Here is a 21,597-nt window from a genome sequence, read left to right as displayed (position 1 = left end):
AAGCAAATATTCATATTTTAATGATCAGCAATGAAAGAAAAGATGAAATACGAATCGTAAAAAAGGAAAATGATTGGATTTTCCCCTTGATAATGGAACTTATTGTTTCAAAATATGTCTAAAGGGTTTTTATAAATTGATTAAAAATAAGAAAAAAAAATTATATGGCAAAATCGTTTATTTTTTAATTAATTGAAAATTTAAAAATATTTCTCCGATGTAGTAAATTATTTGGAACTGATTATCAATCAATAAAATATCAATTTCGGTCAAACAAAAATATACGCCACACAAATCTAAAGAACTCAAACTTGTTTTAAATGTAAGCATAATATGATTTCATAAGCATCAGGAACCAGTTAGTTCCTTATCAAACTAATAATTTAACTTTTATAAAGCATTTTGTTCAATAAATATTTAATTAAAAATCTTCAAATATCCTGTTTTTTTAATATAAATTTAAGACTCTTTGCATAGATGAAATAAAACTCAATCAATAATATATGCATTTATAAATAAATGGAAAACATGCATATTTAAGAACTATTGCACCGTCTATAACACCTCAATAGCATAAAATTTTTTAAAAAAAAATACGAAAAAAAGCCGTATCTTTCCTCAATTTCTTATTTGATCGGAAGGCGAAATTCTTTTATTGGAACTAGATTTTATTTAGTCCGAGCAGAAAGCATTTAACTACCAGTCATTAGATTCTAGCTGCGATTTTCAATATTGTGTTTTAATTACGAAAAAAGAATTATCTTTAGAATTCACCTTTCCCTTTCTAATTTGAGAGTCGACAAATAAGAAACACTCATTACAATGATAGTTGCCAAGGAAACAAGTATAGACAACAAAACCCACACTCATTTTTACTGCATCTTTGTATCCCCTTTTGTTTATTCCACAAAGGTGTGCTGCTCATTACATTCATTCTCTTTCCATTTGACGACGTCCCCCCTTTTATGAATGCGACTTCCAAAAGAAACCTTTGTGGCCTGCATTGTTCGTACAGTATTGTAATTTCGCATTGCCTTGTTAGAAGCCTCTTCATCCATGTCGAGACCCACCCTGGGGGATAGCGGACAAAGAACACGCATCGGAGATCTTAAAGTTTATCCACATTCAGCAACCCTTTCCCTCCCACCTGCTGCTACCGCTGTGTTTGTCTTTCACCCCACCCCCTTAGGGCTCGCCGGGAAACTCTGGAGTGCGAAACATTGCATTTTTGAGGCTTTTCCCGATTAGATAGTACTTTCCTTGTTGCAAAGTTATCTTTAGTAAAATGTAGCCAGCGAAGCCATCCACCATAAAGCAGATACATATCCGAGCAATTTTGAGCTCCCCCCGCCTACACTTGCTTTATTTTTTATATATACATTTATATCTTTTGCGCGTTACGGGAGGATGGATTCCAGACTTTTATCTTTATTGTCAGCATTTCTTTTTTGCTATTATGTTTTTTCTCAAGCAAAATAAAAATAGCAGTAAAGTAAAAGTGAAAACTTTGGATGTTTGTGTCTTGAGGCATTCTTCCATGTCGTCTTTGATGGGTTGTTTATTAATTTATTTATATCTCTGTGATTTTCTTGGCATGTGGAAAGGAAAGTTAAATTTCGTGGAAGTGGAAGTGGTGAAGAAATTGAATTGCTTCGGTGGAATGTTTTAAATATTTCAGATCTGTTTGATCATCCGATTCTGCTTGATGTCATTCATATTTTTCTAGTAAAAGTGTAATAATTCGATGCATTTTGGTTATTGCATGCGTGTGATATTCAAACATATAAGTGAAAAAAATTGGTTAGTGATCAAAAATTTTACTCAAGGTAACTGCATAAAATAATAAAAGCTAAATAATTATTGTGTTTGTTTTTTCAGTAAAAAGAATCAATCATAAAACATTCATTTTTTGAAAAGATTTGTATGTATAAAGATACAAAAGTTGCGTCAAATCTGCTACCAAATAGCCTCTGAGCAACACAATTTTTGCACTGAGAGACTGAATATTTGTAGAATAAATTTTTCTCTCTCGCTATTTCAGATCTGTTTGACTCCCGATCCTCTTTGAAATCACCCATATATTTCATGTAAAAGAATGCTAAGTCGATGCGTTTTAGTGTTTGCATGTGTGTGATATTCAAACATATGAATAAAAAAAAATGTTAGATGATCAGTAATGTTTATTCTAGAAAACTGCATAAAATAATAAAAAATAGTTAGTTATTTTGTTTGTTTTTTCAATAAAAAGAAAACTGCAAACACACATTTTTTGATAAGATTTGTGCATATGAAGGTGCAAAAATTGCGTCGAACCTACCCCGTAGCATCTGAACAATACAATTTTTGCACAGAGAGATTGGGAATATTTTTTGTAGAATAAAATGTTTTCTCACGCGGTGTTTCAGATCTGTTGACAATCCGATTCTTCTTAAAGCCATTCATATTTTTCATTTAAAAGAATGCTAATTTCATGCGTTTTCGTGCTATTGAAGCATAAATATGAGTGTGGTATTGAAATATATAAATGAAAAAAAAATTGGAAGATGATAAGTAAAGTTTACTAAAAATAACTCTATACATTAATAATAATAATAATAACAAAATATTTTGTTTTGTTTTTAATTAAATGATAATCTATCACAAAATATACATTTTTTGAAAAAATTTGTACATTTCAAGATACAAAAATTGTGTCACACCTGCTACAGCACAATATCTGAAAAATACAATTTGAGCGCAGAAATACTGTGAATATTTTTTGTAGAGCAAAACATTTTTCTCCCCAAAATCAAGAACCATTTTAGCAGAATCAAATACAGTATATTGAGCAAAATCAAAAACATTCATTCTTGTTTTAGCAGAATCAAAGTCAATGGTTTTTGATTCTGTTTAAACTATTGATTTCTGTTGCCACGATTTCGATAAATCATGTATAATGAATGAACAGATTTATAAGGAAGAAAAAATTAAACACTTCATTAAATAGAATTATGTCCATAATTAGTCAAATACAAAACATATTTGCTGTTTTTCATATGTTTTTTCTAAATGTATTCATTATAGAAAGTTATCTTTGAGATAAACTGACATCTAATGTAAAACAAAATTAAACTGCAGATACAGAAAGTAAAGCAGATGCATGCTTGTGCAATTTGATTTCCTCATCTCGATTCTATTTATTTTTTAACATCCGTTTTCGGACAAGAGAGGAAGGATTACCAGACTATTGTGCTTATTATCCGAGCTATTCTATTCTGTATCTTTTGTTGTTCTTGCAAATAAAAATAACATTGAAATACTAGTTAAAGCTTTTAGCTTCTCGAAGCTTCCTTCCATATTGTTTTTGATGTCTTGATTATTAACTGGTAGTTTTATCAAATATTTTATAATTAGTAATCGAAGCATAATTTCATAAAAATCTTTGAAATAGGATTTTTTCGTGATTTAATATTTTAAGTACCTCAAAATATCGAATCAACCGCTTTCAAAATTAAAAAGTGCAAATTTTATGCTTTAAAATAGTTTATATGATGTTATTAAAACATGCTACAGTGATATCTTATGAATAGTTATCTTTAAGATAAGGGTTACAAAAGATAACTCTAAAAGAATATACCAAAACAATATATATATATATATATATATTATTATTATTATTATTATTATTATTTTTGCAAGAGAAATAATGTGAGTTTAAATAAAATTTAGATTTTAAAGAGAGCATTCCAGATATGTATTAGCTCTCCCATAATTCTATTCTTTCATGTTTTTATTTAGATAGTTTAAAAGTGAGCATGACAAAGGCACAATAGAGTATCTTTATATCATTTTAATAATCATAAAATGATTATCAGAATCATATATAATCTAAAAATAAACTATTTAAATATAATTTATATCCTTATAAAATTTATCAAACAGCAATTACTGATTAATGGGATTTTGAACTCAGTTTTTAAAATTAATATTTATTTCATTGAAAACTTTCAGTACTCTTGACATGAATAGTAACTTCTATTACAGTCATCGAAGTTTTCTATGTTGCCATCATCCATTGCTTTCCATGCGTTTATCTTTCTAATTCCCTCTCTGACCTAGTTTACTATCTTTTTTTTTTTTTTTATTCTCCACACCGACCTAATTTACCCAAAGGGTGTAAATCTAGTACAAGTCGGTTGGTAGAAAAATCAGAAAAAAAAACCAAAATAAACAATAAATAAATATATATACTTAAAAAAAAGGGGAAAAAATTATAAAACGTACAAAAATAAATAATGAATATAATATACTTGAAAGAAAGAAGAAGTAATTTAAAAGTAATAGAGAATATAAAAAAAAACCATAAAAAGAATGTAAAACGCATTTACATCACATAGAAGAAGAAATTAGAGAAAATATAATATAAAGTATACGTATGCTTAAAAAATAACAAGTAAACGTAATACAAAACAAAGCAAGATGTATAAATATACTTATATGCAAGGATAACTCTAGAAATTTTCGTGCCTGAATATTTAGTAAATATTTATTATTTCAAGATATTTATCAAGATGCACAAAATATGCAGATAGTGTCAATTGTGATAATTCTTACACAATATACTATATGAAAATATCGAAATCTGAAAGTGATTTACCAATTCATAAATTCGATTCTATCTTCAAAAAAGAAAAGAAAAGAATATTTTCATTATTTTTACTGGTCTTTTTATTGAAAAAGGATTTAATTAATTTAGTTTCTTACCCCAATATGCTTGTGTACTTTGACCTCTTATCTGAAATTATTTTTCTTTTGCAACCTATACTATATTGAACCGCTAAATGCGGGATCAATAACTCATATAAACACAGAATATTATTAGATATTTCTCAGATATTTTCTGACATTCTGAATGCCAGACAATATTATGAAGTTACCGTAACATTGCTGTTAAGAATTACAGCAATTTACTAATATGGACACTGAAGCAAGTTTAGGCAAATTTCCATTTTCCGTTATGTTTTTAGATTTCTTACTTTACAGACAGCTAAGACTTCCTGACTTCTATATTTTTTGACAACTTTTAAGACATTTTGTGTCTTACTTTTTTGTGTTATTAAAAGTGAAATAAAAAAAGAATAGAAAAGGAAAGTAAAAGCTTTCTTTTGGATGTAACTTTTTCAACATTTTCTCCATGTAGTCTTTTCACGTTTTCTTTTCTTTTTATGGAATATAGATTTGAAAACTCTTTTGAAGTTGGTAGAATAAATTTTATTGTTCTTAAGGTAGATTTTAAATATTTCAGAGCCACCGGATCATCCGACTCAGCTAGAAGTCATCCATATTTCAAGCAGGAGTGTGCATATCCGATGGGCGATGCCTTTTAATGGAAACAGTCCTATTCTTAGGTTTCTAGTAGTGACGGAAAACACAAAAGGTAAGATTAAACAAGTTTTCATGTTGCACAATATTTGCAAAAACTTCCATTTATTTATTGAAACGTAAATCCATTGCCCATATGGATTTAAATAGTACATAAAATGCAAGCATTAATTAATATATCATATTATTTAAGAAAACTCAGATATGAAAGTTTATTAAATTTTTAATAAAGTTTGTTGTTTCTATACATTTGCATACCATTTAAAAAGTTTGTAATTGTACGCAGTGATGTTTATTTCGTTCATATCTTTATTTTTTTAATATGAAATAAAATGCTGATAGATCTGTTTCTAATAACTTTTCCCATTTTACAAACCAATAAAACTATAAAATCAAACAGATTAGACTTGCCAAATATTTTTTTTATTATTGGTATTACTTGCAATTTTTTTTCAAACTTTATTCAATTTCCAATCATTTAAAAAAAGGGGGGGGAGAATATAAATTTATTAATGCTTTTTTTACTTTAGAATAACTTTTAAAGAATCAAAAAAATGTTGACTGTGATAAAGATTATTAATAAGTTGTACAAAAGGAATCCTAATCACACCTTATGAGTGTTTATTTTCTTTTTGTGAAAAAAAAAATAAAAAAAAAACGAGCACATTTCTATTATTTCTTGTTAGTCCAAATAACAATTAGAGTAAATTTCATAACATTTGTGAATCTGAATTTAAATTTAATTCACCATAAGTGACGATAAACTGAAAAAAGTTTATGTAAAGTATAATGAACTTTAGAAAGCAGTGCTATATTTTATATCTAATATATATAACAGTGCATATATAACAGTAATATATATAACAGTGTAATATATATAACAGTTATATATAGCAGTGCTATATACATATATCAGATGCTATATTTTATAAGAAGGCAAAACCTTTTTATTTTCATAAAAATGCGTGATAGAACTTAAAATATTTCGATAAAATTATAATTTAATTATGCTTACTGCTACCAAGAAAGTAGCATTAAAAAGGATAAATTTATTTTTTACCAAGAAGAAAATAAATACATATTAGTATTTACTTAATTGTATCGTAATATCTTTTAAGCTTATTTAAAAAATATTTATCTGGCATTGAAATTTTTAGTTGGAAAGACACTAAATCACCAAAATATTTAGTAATTGTAATCATGTCTATTGATGTCCTTTTCCCTTTATTAATATCAATGAATCATTATTTTAATTTAATAATAACAAGAACTTCTACTATACTATGAGACAAAATTATAAAAAAATGAAACTGGTATCTTTTTTTTCTGTTAATTTAATAAAAAGTTATATATAAACAAAATCCCTCGCTTTTTAAATGAAATATATAAGCAAATAAAATCGTATGCAAAGTTTTGCTTGATTGATCAAACGCTGTAATGCTTTTTTGATTAACATTGTTGATTTACTTATTCAAACATTTCCTCGTAAGTTGGTTTTTCATAAAGGCAAATAGAATATTATTCTATTTTCACCTTTCCCTCCAAGGCATGTGCTTTATCACATCAATATCTAGCTCCTTGTATTGCACTGGTCTTTATTTTTCACGCATTAATTTTTTATGAAATGTAGTATATTGGAAATAGGAATTATTTTTTTTAATAGTTACTCATAACAGGTAGCATCTTTTGCAATATTTGAATAAAAATATTGGCATATTTGCAGAAACGGTTCTGAAATTCTATTCTGAATTCTATTTGATATGAATACAAATATGTTTTAATATAGTATTTAGTTTCAGCTGTTTACTAAAATATGATTTACAAAGAAAATATATAACATTTCATGCAAATGCAACTACAGAATTTAAATCATATTGCTTGTTTTCATTACTGGAAATATCGTAGCGTTGTGTATTGATTATTTAGCATCTGTCACTTTAAAGACAAATATATAGACCAAGTGTTGTATCTAAGAATAAGATTTGTAGCAGTTTTATTGAATAATAATTCAAAAAAAAAAATCACGTTAACCTTTATCGTGGCAAGATTGCTTTTTTGAAGAAAAGCAGAAAAAAAAATGTATATCGGTAGCCTCTTTACGCTATAAAAACCATAAAAAAAATAAATAAATCGTGTAATAAAAATCGTTTAATAAAACTAAGTTAAAAATTATTTTATAGTGGTAGTATATTTTTATAAAGTTGTATGTATGGTATACTTTACAAAATGAACATAAAGGTTAAGCTAGATTTTTGGATGCTTATGTATTGTAACAATTCTGAAGAGAAGATAGAAATGAGAACCCGAAAACCTATAGCAAAATTGTGCAAAAATATATGCATTTCTTAAAAAAATATAGTTAAATGAAGAACATATAAAATTCATTATAAGATTATGCAACAAAATGTCCAGAGTCTTAATAGCTAATGAATATAATTTTGCAAATATTTATCTATGTAATTTCTATTATAACAATTGCTGATGTTAAATTAATAAAATTGTTTGAAATTTTTAAAAAAATGTCATATTTATTAATTAAAATTCCTTTATTATTGAATATTTTTATGACTTTAATATTTCATGTATAGTTTCAAACTATATTAAATGATTAAAAATGTGCTCTTTTTTTAAGGTAGAAATATTTTATTAGAAATAAAGGACTCTTCGAATCAAAAACCAACTACCAAATTTTAATAAACAGTTTGACATTATTCCATTTTTATATGATTGCGAAAAATAAATCACTAATTTCTACACGCCGAATAACGATAGTTATTTGCCTTATACACTTTGCTATACTATACAGTAGTCGTCCCTAGCTACCGCCATTCACGCCAAGAATATTAAATATATTTAATTTTAAAAACTCTTTTAATTATACCTTTTTATTCAGAAATCCACCAAAATGTCTGATTTTAAAGCTGTGTTAATTTAATTGTCTTACTTAAATTATGTTTATTGTGCGCATAAACTTTTCTAATGCAGATAGTCCCATAACATCATAGCGCTATTAAGTTACATAGCGCTCATTTAAATTTCCCGATATTGTAACTTCATGGAGCATTGTTCGTCTTAAAAATTTTTACTGATATAAAATAAAATTCTTCTTCAACTTTCAACAATGGAAGAAAAATGCATGGTAAAATGTTTGATTAAACAATGCTCAACAAAGTAATCCTTAGTTGAAAATCAGGAAAAAAATATTTTTAAAAATAAACAAATTAAAAAAAATCACACTACTATTACATTGGTATAACTAAAAATAATTTTTTTTTAAATTTCGAAACAATGTAAAATCTATTTTTGCCAATAATATTTCATATGGAGAAAAAACATCAAAATTTAACTTAATATTTAATTTATTAAAGTTCTAATTAAAATTTAAAAAATGCTCCAAGGTGCACATTACCACTCAAAGTGTTTATAAATATATATATATATATATATATATATATATATATATATATATATATATATATATATATATATATATATATATATATATATATATATATATATATATACAAGCCCTTCATGTATATGTACTAAATTTTGTAATACAAATTCATCTTTATTATTAGTAGAGATTTATGCAGACTTTACAGTTGTGATGTAAGAGACAAGGAATGAAATCCATATCCACATTTCATTCATACAGCTCCCAATCAACAAAGAGATTTTATAAAGTATTTTCATAAGAAATCTGTTTTTTAATAAAATTCTTTATCCTCTTTATATTCTCAATCTCGCAAAGGATGTTAAATCATGATATCCGATAAATGTTGCAATCCAATTTTCCAGATACTCTAGAGGTGTAACTAAAAAATTAATCAATTATCGATCACTAATTAGTAAATTGCTTTAGTTTTGGAAATAAATGGATTTATATTTTTATATAAACTGATTTGTGGGCGATAAAATTTTATAACAAATTTCATGACATTATTAGGTTTAGATTTTAATACTGATTGAATCTTTACTTGCTGATTTCTCTTCACTCTTCCTTGTATTTGCAAATTTCTCTTGAATTATCTTGGCAAATTATATTGCTGTACCGATATTCATCAAACATTATATACTACTTTATTACTTAAGGTTTTAACTTGAGCCGGTTTATTATCCTTTATTTTAATTATAAAAGTGGTATTATTGTAAGTTTTTCTTTTTTCTTTTTAGGAAACCCAGATTCTAACATTGTGACGACAGATATATCTGGAAGTCAAACAGATACAACTATAAGAGGCTTAAAACCCAGAACTACGTATAATTTGCATGTATTGGCGGAAAATGCAATCGGTAGAAGTACCAGAAGCAAAATACTGACTGTCACAACTGATGATGAAGGTATTTTTATACATGTTGAATTCTCCTCCCACATGTAATTCCTGATATTTTATGGCTCATATTTTAAAAGTAGTAAGCTCTCAAAGCCCTTGTAAAATAATAATAGCATAGATAATAAACAAGGAGATGGATTTTTGATTCTAAAAATTTGGTTTATTAGAATACAAATAATCATACTTCCAAAAAAAAAAAAAAGCTTTATATATAATGAATGGGAATTTATTTTCGTAATTGATTATTACATTGCTAGCCACCGTTGACGATCAGTTTGTTTGTCGAGATTATTGACTTTTTAGTTATATATTACGAACAAATATTGTTATATGATACGAGTGAAAAAATAATATATAAAAATAATATAATGAATTAAATCAACTCACAGTAAATAAAAAAGTGCATATATTACGAAATAAAAAACTAAGTGAAAATTCCATTATGGTGTCAAAAACTTGCGACTAAGCTTTCATGGATGAATTTGAATTCCATCAGAACATTAAAAGATTTTGTTTAGATTAAGTAATAAATTAAATTAAAAAATAATATTATAATCAAGGGAGAAATTGTTACAAAGATGGAATCGATATTATTATAAAGGTAACTATTTCAGTTTTCAAATAATACGAAAATAATTTTTGTCGAATAAATGTTTTGAAAAATATGAATAACAATTCCCATAGGCAAATCACAGCCATTACCTATCTGGCAAGGATTAAACTTGTTTTTGCATACGATTAAACTTTCTGTTAGAAGCCTTTTTCTTCTTTCTTTTATATGTTTTTCTCTTTGACTGAATTGACATTTCGATGGCACGGCGAATAATTTCCAGAACATTTCTAATAGTATTTTGTTGATAATAATAGCGAAGCGCTAAATTTAATACTTCTTCAAAAATGTTCAATGAAATAATTTAAAATTCTATGATGGCTTGATTTTATTCGACAATAAATATAATGAGTGATTTCTATATTTGATATTATAGCATTTTATGTAGATTCAAAAATTAATGGATTTTGTCAAATTAAATATAAATATGCGTATATATTTCTAACAGAATCAAATAAAAAGGAAAAAAAATCAGTTAGTAAAATTTTTTCAGTTAAAATTAAATTTGTTTTAAATTAAATTAAAATTTAATTTAAAACATTATCATGTAATATCCTTAAAAAATAAATATTTTAAAAATAGTTGTTGCATAGTGAAAGATAGGAATACATTTAAAGATAGGAATACATATTCTCGTAATCGAGAAGTTATATTCATGGAAAGAATTTTTTTCCAGGAAGTTGAAATTGATACACACGACTTTGAAGTTGAACTTCGAGATCGAATATTGAGTTCCGATATTAATAGCATTATTGTATCTTATTATATAATTAGTTTTCACAATATTATTTATCCGTCTCAATAATACTCTTCTATAATCAATTCTAGAAAAGCAATGTTTAAAACTCAAAGTACACATTAGCTGTTTTTTATATGCAAATGATGTCATAAATTAAAAGTTATTGTCAAAACATTTCATTTTCGTATTTCCATATCACAAAATTATTTTTCTCTTCTTGTTTGTGCACTCAAAAATTATATATTAATAATACATATGCAATTTCTTCTCTTTCTCTTTTACAGTACCACGTACACCTCCTCTGCAAGTGAGAGTGGCTCCTCTTAATTCAAATTCTTTAAAAGTTTCTTGGAGGGTATGTTGAACTTATCAAATTATTATCGTTTATTTAATAAATCTTTCAGTAAACAAATGTGTAACAGATGGCAGCACAAAGCCATATCAGTTCTAATTTCTAGTAAACTTCTCTATTTTCCGAGAGATGGCGACACATGCAAACGCCTAAAATGTTGCTAATAAAAACAAATGAGACAATATAATAATAATAAATAATGCTAATGAAAATAAATGTTACAAATAAATGAGACATTATAAAAGCATCTATTAACATTCCGTGGTGTTGCACCTAAATGTTCTATATTTTATTATTAATATTGAATGGAAATCATATAATACATATGTGGAAAATTTTAAACGGATTTTGAGAAATCTGAAATACAATAAAAATATACAATGAATAAAATAAAATACATTTTAAATAAAAATATATTTATATATAATTAAAATATTGTTTGGTGAAAGTGATTTCTTAAAATATACACAAAGAAAACGATTAATTTTTTTTCTTTTTCTTTTATGTATAAAATAACATAAGTCATCTATTTCTGAATAAGTTGAAATTTCACCACCTTCCGATATTGTAGCCACCGGAAGAAGCAAATGACGGTGGAGGCTCCATAACTGGCTACTATGTTGGTTACAAAGCAGCTAAGAGTGGAGGTCAGTATCTCTTCAAAACATTGAAAGTAACTGATGATTTTGAAAACGAATGTGTCCTCACCAACTTGATGAGCTCTACAGAATACAATATAGTTGTTCAAGCCTTCAATGAAAAAGGTCCTGGCCCTCAGTCTGATGAAATCGTTGCTCAGACGTCAAAATTCGGTAATTATTTATTTAAAGATTACTTTTTCTTTATTATTATATCTAGATAATATGCTAAATCTTACTTACTCATATCATTTAGATCCTCCAAAGAGTCCACCAGTAAAAGTTTCTAAATCAACAACAAATTCTATTCAAATCCAGTGGGAAAGTTCTGAAGATGTAGAAGGTAATGCACTTTTATTTTTATTTACAAAATTCTTGGTTATTATTAATATTCAAGTGGTCTTTGGAGTTTCTTTTCCTATATAAAGTTTTAATTATTTATAAATATATTACAGAATTGTAGCAATAATATAATGGGTTAGACAATTAAATTAAAATTTTCGCAGACAAAAATTTGAAGAAAAAAAATGTTTGAGTCTTCTTCATATATATTATAGTAGATGTAAAGATTAATCGATTGTAAACATTTTGATTAAGAGCGTTTTTTATAAAAGAAGAATAAAAATATATCGCTCGATTTCCAATGATTTACATATCGATAAAGATTAATCGATTGCGAATATTTGGGATTAAGAGCAATCTTTATAAAAGATACAATTACCGTGTGATTTCCAATGCTTTGCATATCGATAATACTACAATTTTTTTAATTAATATATTATAAAAATTTTATCATAGATACGAAATAATTTCTTACTTCGAATATAAAACAATAATGCTAAGAAACTTGTTATTATATGTGGTTATAAACGAAACACTGGAAATAGAATGAAATGGCATACATTTTTCTTAATTTGACGTGAAATAGACAGGATACCAGGTGTAAAATAAGCACACGGTATCCTGTCCTAATAAGCACACGGTATCCTCAATAAATTAAGTAATATTCATATGAAAAATAATTTCTAATTTACATATTATATATTTTGATTTATAGCTAAAATTATTGGCTTAAAATAAAAAGACAAAGGAATAATTAACTTAATTCATTTAAATATAACTAATGAGAATCGGAGTTTTAGGAGATTTCATTTCACCAGTATCTTTAGGAATTAAACAGAATAAAAAAATCTTGCATTTAGAATGGCATAGTTATGAAGACCGAATTATCAAGTTATACATTTTCTAACTTATGTGTAAGCAGCCTGCAATAGGATTAGCATTAGCATAATTATATAACTTTTTTTCATGCTGATTAACCCTCTGACTACATAACTGGTTAAAATCACTATTTAGATGCAATATTTGCAAATAAATTCAAATATTTTTCCAACAAAGTGAACTGATACTATATGTTACAACATAATAATGTAATATTATAAAAATCTATGATCGTCAAAATAAACGCACTAAAACTCGAAAACCGCTGGATGCAATAGAAAATGGATGAATGCCAACCCACGGAAATCGCGGAATAAGCAGCTGGAGAGTTAAGATGGCAGTAATTCATGAAAATATATGAAAAAAAATTAAGAAATTATACTTGATTTCTGCATTACTGAATATATATCTTAAATATTATGTATATATTTTTGATTTATTTTAATGTATAGAATTCAACTCAACAACATGATTTAATGCATTCGATATTTGGTGGAGATGTAAAGTCTGAGAATATATATATGTATATATATATATACATTTAATTTTATAACTTGCACTGAGTTTTTTTCGTTTTCTAAAGGCTACCTCGCATACATACGAGAGGAAAACGAAGACTGGAAAGAAGCCACGCTACCGCCAGATGTCACCAGTTATAACTTCGAAAATCTGAAATGCGGAAGTGCTTATCAAATTTACATGGTCCCTTTCGCATCGGGAGGGAAAGGAGAAAGAAGCCAAATATTATCCGTGAAAACAGAAGGAAGAGGTATGTTACATAATGAAAACAGAGTAAAAGTATAAGTTTCTATAAGCCTAGTTAGTCAGTTACTTTTATGAAATTGTTGTATTGTTAGCCGTCCTCGGTGACCAGCTACTCGCCATCCATGTTAATAGAATCAGTTGTGTTATACCAGTCAAATTTTATGAACTACGTTTTATCCCAAAGTATTTTTTTTAAAGTAAACTTGAACAACAGATAGACAGGAATCTGATTGTTTAGTCATATCTGCGAAAAAGCTAAATTAAATTGTAAAATAGGTTTATTCTGAAAATTGTGAGCTTTGCTAAAGCTTTATTTTACGTAATCTCATGAAGCTGAAAGGCGATGGGGGGCAGTGGATAGTTGATAACCTGTCTTGAAATTATGAATTTACATATGAAATGGAAACAGGAAAGTTCAGTCCTGTAATTCGAGGACACTGGTAAAGATTCATTCTACAGAGTAGATAGACTAAAGTAATATTTTTGTAACTTCGTTTTCAAATGGATAACAATGAAGAGTAAAAGATCTTTCATGCAATAATTAGAGACCATGGTTTTTCTTATAAAATAAAAATTGGTGAAATATGACCAGTGGTTAGTGCTAGATCAATTTTTTTTTCAATCTTCCAAATATTTTAACATTATAGATTATTGTCAAACTTTGATAAAAATGGATATAATCACAAAGTATTCTCTGAAGACAGTTATTGTGATGTAAGAACAATAAAAAACTTGTTTTGAAAAGCATTGAATATAAATGAGTCATCCCTACAATTCATGCATGGATTAAAAACTCTTATTATTTTGTACCGTTATCTATGTAGGCATAATATTAAATGTGAAGGCGCAAGCTTTCTGAAGTACATATTTATTTTGGTTAAGAATTTAATAAACAATTATTAACAAATTAAAAATCATTGATTGAAATTTTGAATTAAATTCTAAATTAAAATTAAAAGCATCATTGAATTAAAATCAAAATCAAATAATTTGATTAAAATTCACGATTTTAGATTAAATTTCACGTAAATGCTGTTGCCGACTGGCTTCAGCCCACTGAAGTGTCCGAATTGGTATTAGTTCTTGGTAAGTGGCGGTTAATAGCGCTAAATATGCCAATTGGCGTTTAGAGAATTTCACTTTCAAGAGATATCCTGGATTTCTTGATAATAGCTGCTGTTGCAATTAATTAATACTTTTCCTGGCTATTGTTCATGGCTAGAAATAAAAGATTTGCTATTACAAAGAGCTTTAAGAATATTCGTTTATCTTTGGAACATTATTATTTAATATTTTTACTATTAATATTTTATATTACTTTTAATTAATTAGTAATAGTAATGTTATGATTCGCGTATTCCTCTAAAACAAATGCATTCGGCGGTGCAGATTCATTGAGTATAGTAATTAAGAAAGATGCTGTAATTAAGAAAATAAATTATTGCTGTAATTAAGAAAAATGAATGAGCTCACACTTATGGGATATAATAGTTTTAATTTTAAAAAATGAAAACAAAAAATGTTTTAAATAATTAGAATCTTAAAATTAAATGCTTATGTTAATATTGAAAATGTTGAGTTATAAAACTTGAACGGATGCTATTAAATGACACAATAGTTAGTAATGTAATAGTTGTATTTTTAAATAATTAGCATGATAAATATAAAGGGAAGCAGTATATTCATAAATAATTACCAGACACAGAAACCGGTTCGGTCTAAATCTATATGTTTAGTAGCATTTGTATCGCTTTATAGCAGAGGTAAAATCTCTATTAGTACAGCATTTGTACCAACTCTAAAGAAATAATTTATTTTATCGTATTGACAATATCTGTAGCTAATTACTTAATTTGTGGGGAATTACCAATTTTTTAAATGCATTATTCTCTTTATTGTATGCATTATTGTCTTTATTGTATTGTATATTGTATTGAATAATTAGTGTAATTTGTGAAATAGACATATAAAAATTAAATAATGCTAAGTTTGTAAATTTAATAAAATTGAAATCTTTATTTATTTTTCGTAATTGTTCTTTATCACGGCTTTGATTTCAGTTTTCATTTATACTTTTGTATTTGCAATTATTCAATTTTTTCAAAGTTCGAGTGTAATGATATCAAACTACTCAAAGAATGATGTTAGTAAAATTGAGATTATATCTCACGAGATTCTTCAATGAACATATCATATTTTTACTGGAGTAAATACAATAGCAAATAAATCAATTTTTTTTCTTTTTTACAATATACTACTCCTGTGATATAAGGAGTTTGATGTTAAGGCAGTACTGGCCAATACGGCTATGGTTTCTATTTTGGTTCTTCTATCATCAACCTCAGTTTACTATGGTCATTCAATATCTACAGGACGCCAAAGCTACGAAGTAGTATTCTTTGATTGCTACTTTTGCTTGTAAATATTTTTTTGCAAAAACAGTCCGAGCTTCACAGAAACACTTACAATTACCTTTAAAAAGAACATATGTTAACTAATGTCAATTATTATAAATATGAAAGTGCGGTCTAAATTACCATTAGAAATTAATTTTAATAAAATCTATAGCATAGTTCATTTTTTAAGGCCTACAAGATGTCGATTTCCTGGTTAATATTTGAAGAGTCAAAATAAATAAGCCGATTGTATTTAAATTAGAAAATTATGCCATCAAATCAATGCCATTTTAAATTTAAAAAATAATATAAATTAAATTAGTAACTAAATTTAATTTAAAATCAAAAAATAGATATTAAATAACAATATACATGAAAAATAAATACGTAAAAAGGTTTTTCAATGGAATGAAATGATCAATTTAGTTTTGTAATTCTTATGAAATAAAGAGAAGGCAATATAATAAAATATGAGATATCATGAAAAAGTTGAAAGTAATATGATCGTGGGGGTAAGATATTACCATAATATTGTAGTCTGATGGTAGCATATACCTGTAGCATAAAATATGATGTAGTTTCAGGGGGAAAAACTGTTCTATGATGCTTAACAATTCCTTACTTCATTAAAATACCAACTTTTTATTGCACAAAACCATTGCAGGGTTTCTTAGTTTAGTTTATTAACGTCCTGTTTTAAATCAACAGTAGAGCTATTTTGGAACGGACCTCGTAATTTTGTGCCTTGGTCAGATGACGAGGACAACACCTGCACTAGCACCCCTCTCCAAACTTCCGCGCCACACCAACGGGATGATATATTATACTTTGTTTTCACTTTTAAATGAGTCTGATATTTATATTTTCCTCTAGGACCATCTTCACCACAGAAGGACCATTTTCTGCAAGTGAATGCTACTTCTGTCACAGTATTTCTTTCAGCATGGGATGATGGTGGATGTCCGATTCTTCAGTACTTTCTTCGCTACAGAGCTCAAAATGAGCAGCAATGGACAGAAATCCCAGTGTTAAACCACAGACCAAGAGCATTCATCACGGGACTGAATCCAGGACAGTGGTACAAACTGGTTGCTGGTGCTAGAAATAGCGCAGGCAATAAGGAAGTGGAATTCGACTTCTTAACGAGGAGGATAGATGTTGGGAAGTCGCAAGGTAAGAACAAACCTTTATAAAAATGTAAAATTCATATTTTTATTTTATATATGTTTAAAATTAAATTTTATAAATATTTGCATTTTTAACACCACAGTTTCATATCACATTGTTTTAGCCCTGTCATTCCTAAAATCATTCGAATTCATGAACAGCAAAATATTGGAACGAGCAGGTCTCTCTTTCAAAGAAAGAATTCCCTGAACTATAATGACAACCCACGTTCTTAAGGAAATGGCATATTAAAAAAGACCCCGATTAGCAAATGACTACTAAGTAAATGTATTCACTGATATTTTTTGAGAGCTTTAAAAATCCCCCCCCCCTCACGTCTCTCAAATCATTTTAGCGATAGAACCTAACAAATGGAAAAGAGTTTCTAGAAAATATAATTTACAATGACTTAAAAAGATCTTAATGCATCAATTTACCATAAAAATATATTTATTACATTTTAACATATATTAAAATCATATTTTAAATTAGCACCCTTATAACAATTGAACTGTGTTTTCAATTCATAATTGTAAAATCAGCATGTTAACAATTATAAAACATAGACTTCTGATTTTAGGGAATTTTGTATAGTTAAAAGTAAATTCGAAATAAGTGATGAAAGTAATTAAATATTTCTATTTATATATATATATATATATATATATATATATATATATATATATATATATATATATATATATATATATATATATATATATATATATATATATATATGTATATATGTATGTGTATGTGTATGTGTATGTGTGTGTGTGTGTGTGTGTGTGTGTATGTGAAATAATTTTATAAATATTTATACAATTTTATACTTTTTTCTCTACTTAATCAGCTGAAATGATCTTTTCAGGTATTGGACATCCACCGCTTGTAGTTGCTGAGTCGTCAGCAATGGAACTTCAGAGGCGTGTCGCTGTAATAACATCAGCTGTATGCTCAGCAGTAGTTCTAGTTGTAATTCTAATAGCAGCATGTGCTGTTCTTACTAGACGGCGAAGGCAAAGGCCAGAAGGTCATGATTCAGGAGGTAAATATAATAAGACAAGACAAATTAAGTCATTTGAATGGAATATACTGTCAAACCTCGTTTAACAAGCAAATCAGAGTTTTTAAAAAATGACTCATTTAATGAGCGATGTTTTGAATAACATGCGGCTAGGAGACACTGTGACATCATAAGTTGTATGTCCTCTAGCCGCAGAATTTTGAAGACATATTTTAAGAGAACTCTTATATGTCTACATAGAAGAAGTTTTGGCCTAATAGTTCTGAAGGGTTTGAGCAAACGCTGATGAAGCCTTAATCGATGAGACTCTATTTGTAGCCAGAATTCTACGGCTGGAGGGAATACCAATGATATTGTTAGAGATGGTGGAAGAACATAGGCAAAACCAAAAGGAGATTTGTTAAAAGGGGGGTTGATACAATCTCACTACAATAACAAACTTCCAATGAAATAAGAGAGATACTGAAATCACGGGAAATTATTGCATCATACAATGTAGAAAAGCATCGCCCTATAAGGAAATAACTATGTGTGTTACAAATTCATCTGACTATAATGCTGCTTCTCATTTCCTTTTTTTCAAAATTCCAAAGAGTATCAATGACAAATATCTTTAGGCAATGTCTTTCTTATTTTCTTTCAGCAAGCATTATAAACAATATATTATATTATTATACATTTTTTGAATATTTTTTTAAGAATGAAACGCACTGTCCTATTTTATATGGATTCCTATTAAAAAAAATTGTTTCGCTAAGAAAATGTTTAGCATTACGAGTAAGATTCGGGATAGAGTTACGCTTGCTAAACGAGGTTTCATTGTATATTATATTGAAACTCATATCATCACATGATTCATATTCAGTATGCTTCCTTAATCTTCATGAACACTCTAAATCAGGTTGAAAGTGATTACTTTGATTAAATATTGGACATTTTATAATGCTTCCATTTGTGAAAGATTCTTGCAATAAAAGCTAAATTAAAGTTTACTTCGATTTCTTAAATCTGATAACCTTTTAAAAATTAAACGATTCATGTTGAATTTATGATTCAATAAGTAGTTTAATAGGAAAATTTTTTATGTTTAATAACTAAAAATATAAATATTACATTCTGTCGCACTTTTGACATAACATTTTGAAAGCCTTAAAGATTACAAACTTAGCTTATAAAATGTGAAATAGAAATAATATTCATATTTTATAATTCAATTTAGAAATAATATGTTCTCAAAATTTCACCAAAAAATGCGAAAAATTAGCAAAAATGCTTTTTAATAAATTTTTTCTGTAATATTTAAATGTTATTTTTATAAATATATTCTCAATATTGAATATTTTTTGTAAAAAACTATCATTCAAATTTTATATTAGGAAATCCTCTTATTAAATACTAATATAATGAAATGCCATAAGGAATTTCAATGAGTTAAAAATTTTTGGGAAATAGTTTAAATTGGACGAATTTTCGTTATTTTTAATTAATTTCCTGTGAGATATAATTTCTAAATTTACAGAATATGTTTGATTATCTTTTTCTTTTTGTTCCTTTCTAGCCTTCAAATAATTTAATTTTTATGATAAAAATCTATAAATTAATATTCAACATGATTATTTGCTTTATAATTCTTCATCTCATCAATTGATAGTTACAAAAACAACTTTTATTTTTAGCTGATCGCAGAAGCACGGGTGAAATACAGAAATCAGAAACAGTTGCCCTTAGTGCTTGGGAAAAACGACCTCGAGCTGATTCATCCCACCGAGGTTCTCAATGCAGAGAATCTCTCTATCTTCCCTGCCCTTATGCCACTGCCAGACTCTCACAGTTCTCGGTAGATGGCGACACTGACGGCGTCCACCATTCTGTAGCATTGACAGGAAATGAACATTCATATGACGTGCCTATTCAAGTAGTCAGCAAGCTGCACTAACATTGAATTGCTCGTGTAATGTAAAGTGTATATAACTGATGATGGATTTAATTTAATGTATATATATTATCGTAATTGTTTCTATAATGGAACTGTATTTTGGTGAAAGTGTTTTGTGAGCTACATACACAGATATTCAACTTTAAATAATTAATATCCCAGGTATATTTAAGAAAAGGTTATTGCATAAGAATTTACTGAAATAATTTAATAGTTGTCTAAACTGTTTTAGAAGGGAAAAAAACCCAGTTTTATAATTACATGAGAACAGAAAAATAGAATTGTTGTTTAATTTTTCCTAATTTCGAATTTTTTTTCAATACAACTTTTATATATGCAGACAGATTTTAAATATTTTCTTCCTTTAATGTGAGCACATTTTGAATGAAATAATATTCATTATTGCCTATATTTTCATAAGAAAAGTAATAAAAAGCTAACTTATATCTCATGGAAAGATTATGAGGCAGGTAATATTCTCTATACAAAGGACACTTTTCAAGACAACCCTAAAATTAATTAAAAATGAAATATAATAAGATTTGGACAAGTTACAATTATTTTGATGATAGTAACATTTGCATTATTTTCTAGAAATTATCTCAAAAAGGGACTATATTATTCGAAAATAAAAATGTGATATTGTGATTCTCATAATGTTTTTTATTTATACTTAACAAATAATTTTAATTGAAATTAAATTTTCCATTTAATATCAACCCCAATATAATGTATATAACTGTGTTTGGAGAATGTTATAGGAAATGAAAACCCCATTTAAAGTTATATCTTTTTTTCAAATTCTTTCATTTAAAATAATCTTTTATGTAATGGACTACAGTTAATCGGATGTGACGAATAAAGTTTTTTTATGTAAAGCCATCATTGAAAAATCAGGAGTCTATAAAATAAATGGTTGTTGGATATTAAATCCATAACTTCCTAATTTTTTTTTTATTATTATTTGTGTATATACATATTTTTTTCTCACGAAGAAGCTAATTTTACTATCCACTTTTCATGTTAAATTCGCTTTTAACACTTTATA

The 21,597-nt window shown here is 27.0% G+C and overlaps 1 protein-coding gene across 1 annotated transcript in view; it reads left to right on the top strand.

The window, feature by feature from the left end:
* The window catches only part of LOC129981304 (cell adhesion molecule Dscam2-like), a 346,717-nt gene extending 325,539 nt beyond the window's left edge, over window positions 1-21,178 (top strand). The window contains exons 14-22 of the mRNA XM_056092081.1: window positions 5,285-5,416; window positions 9,538-9,705; window positions 11,332-11,402; window positions 11,971-12,211; window positions 12,294-12,380; window positions 13,842-14,027; window positions 17,293-17,592; window positions 18,458-18,634; window positions 20,290-21,178. Of these exons, the coding sequence (XP_055948056.1) occupies window positions 5,285-5,416; window positions 9,538-9,705; window positions 11,332-11,402; window positions 11,971-12,211; window positions 12,294-12,380; window positions 13,842-14,027; window positions 17,293-17,592; window positions 18,458-18,634; window positions 20,290-20,549 (1,622 nt within the window). The 3' untranslated portion in view covers window positions 20,550-21,178. The remainder of the gene's footprint in view (window positions 1-5,284; window positions 5,417-9,537; window positions 9,706-11,331; window positions 11,403-11,970; window positions 12,212-12,293; window positions 12,381-13,841; window positions 14,028-17,292; window positions 17,593-18,457; window positions 18,635-20,289) is intronic.
* The last annotated feature ends 419 nt before the right edge of the window (window positions 21,179-21,597 follow it).

The sequence above is a fragment of the Argiope bruennichi genome, chromosome 8 (assembly GCF_947563725.1).
Source record: "Argiope bruennichi chromosome 8, qqArgBrue1.1, whole genome shotgun sequence".
In the NCBI taxonomy this organism is placed as follows: Eukaryota; Metazoa; Arthropoda; class Arachnida; order Araneae; family Araneidae; genus Argiope; species Argiope bruennichi.
This window is presented reverse-complemented; position numbering and strand designations above follow the sequence as displayed.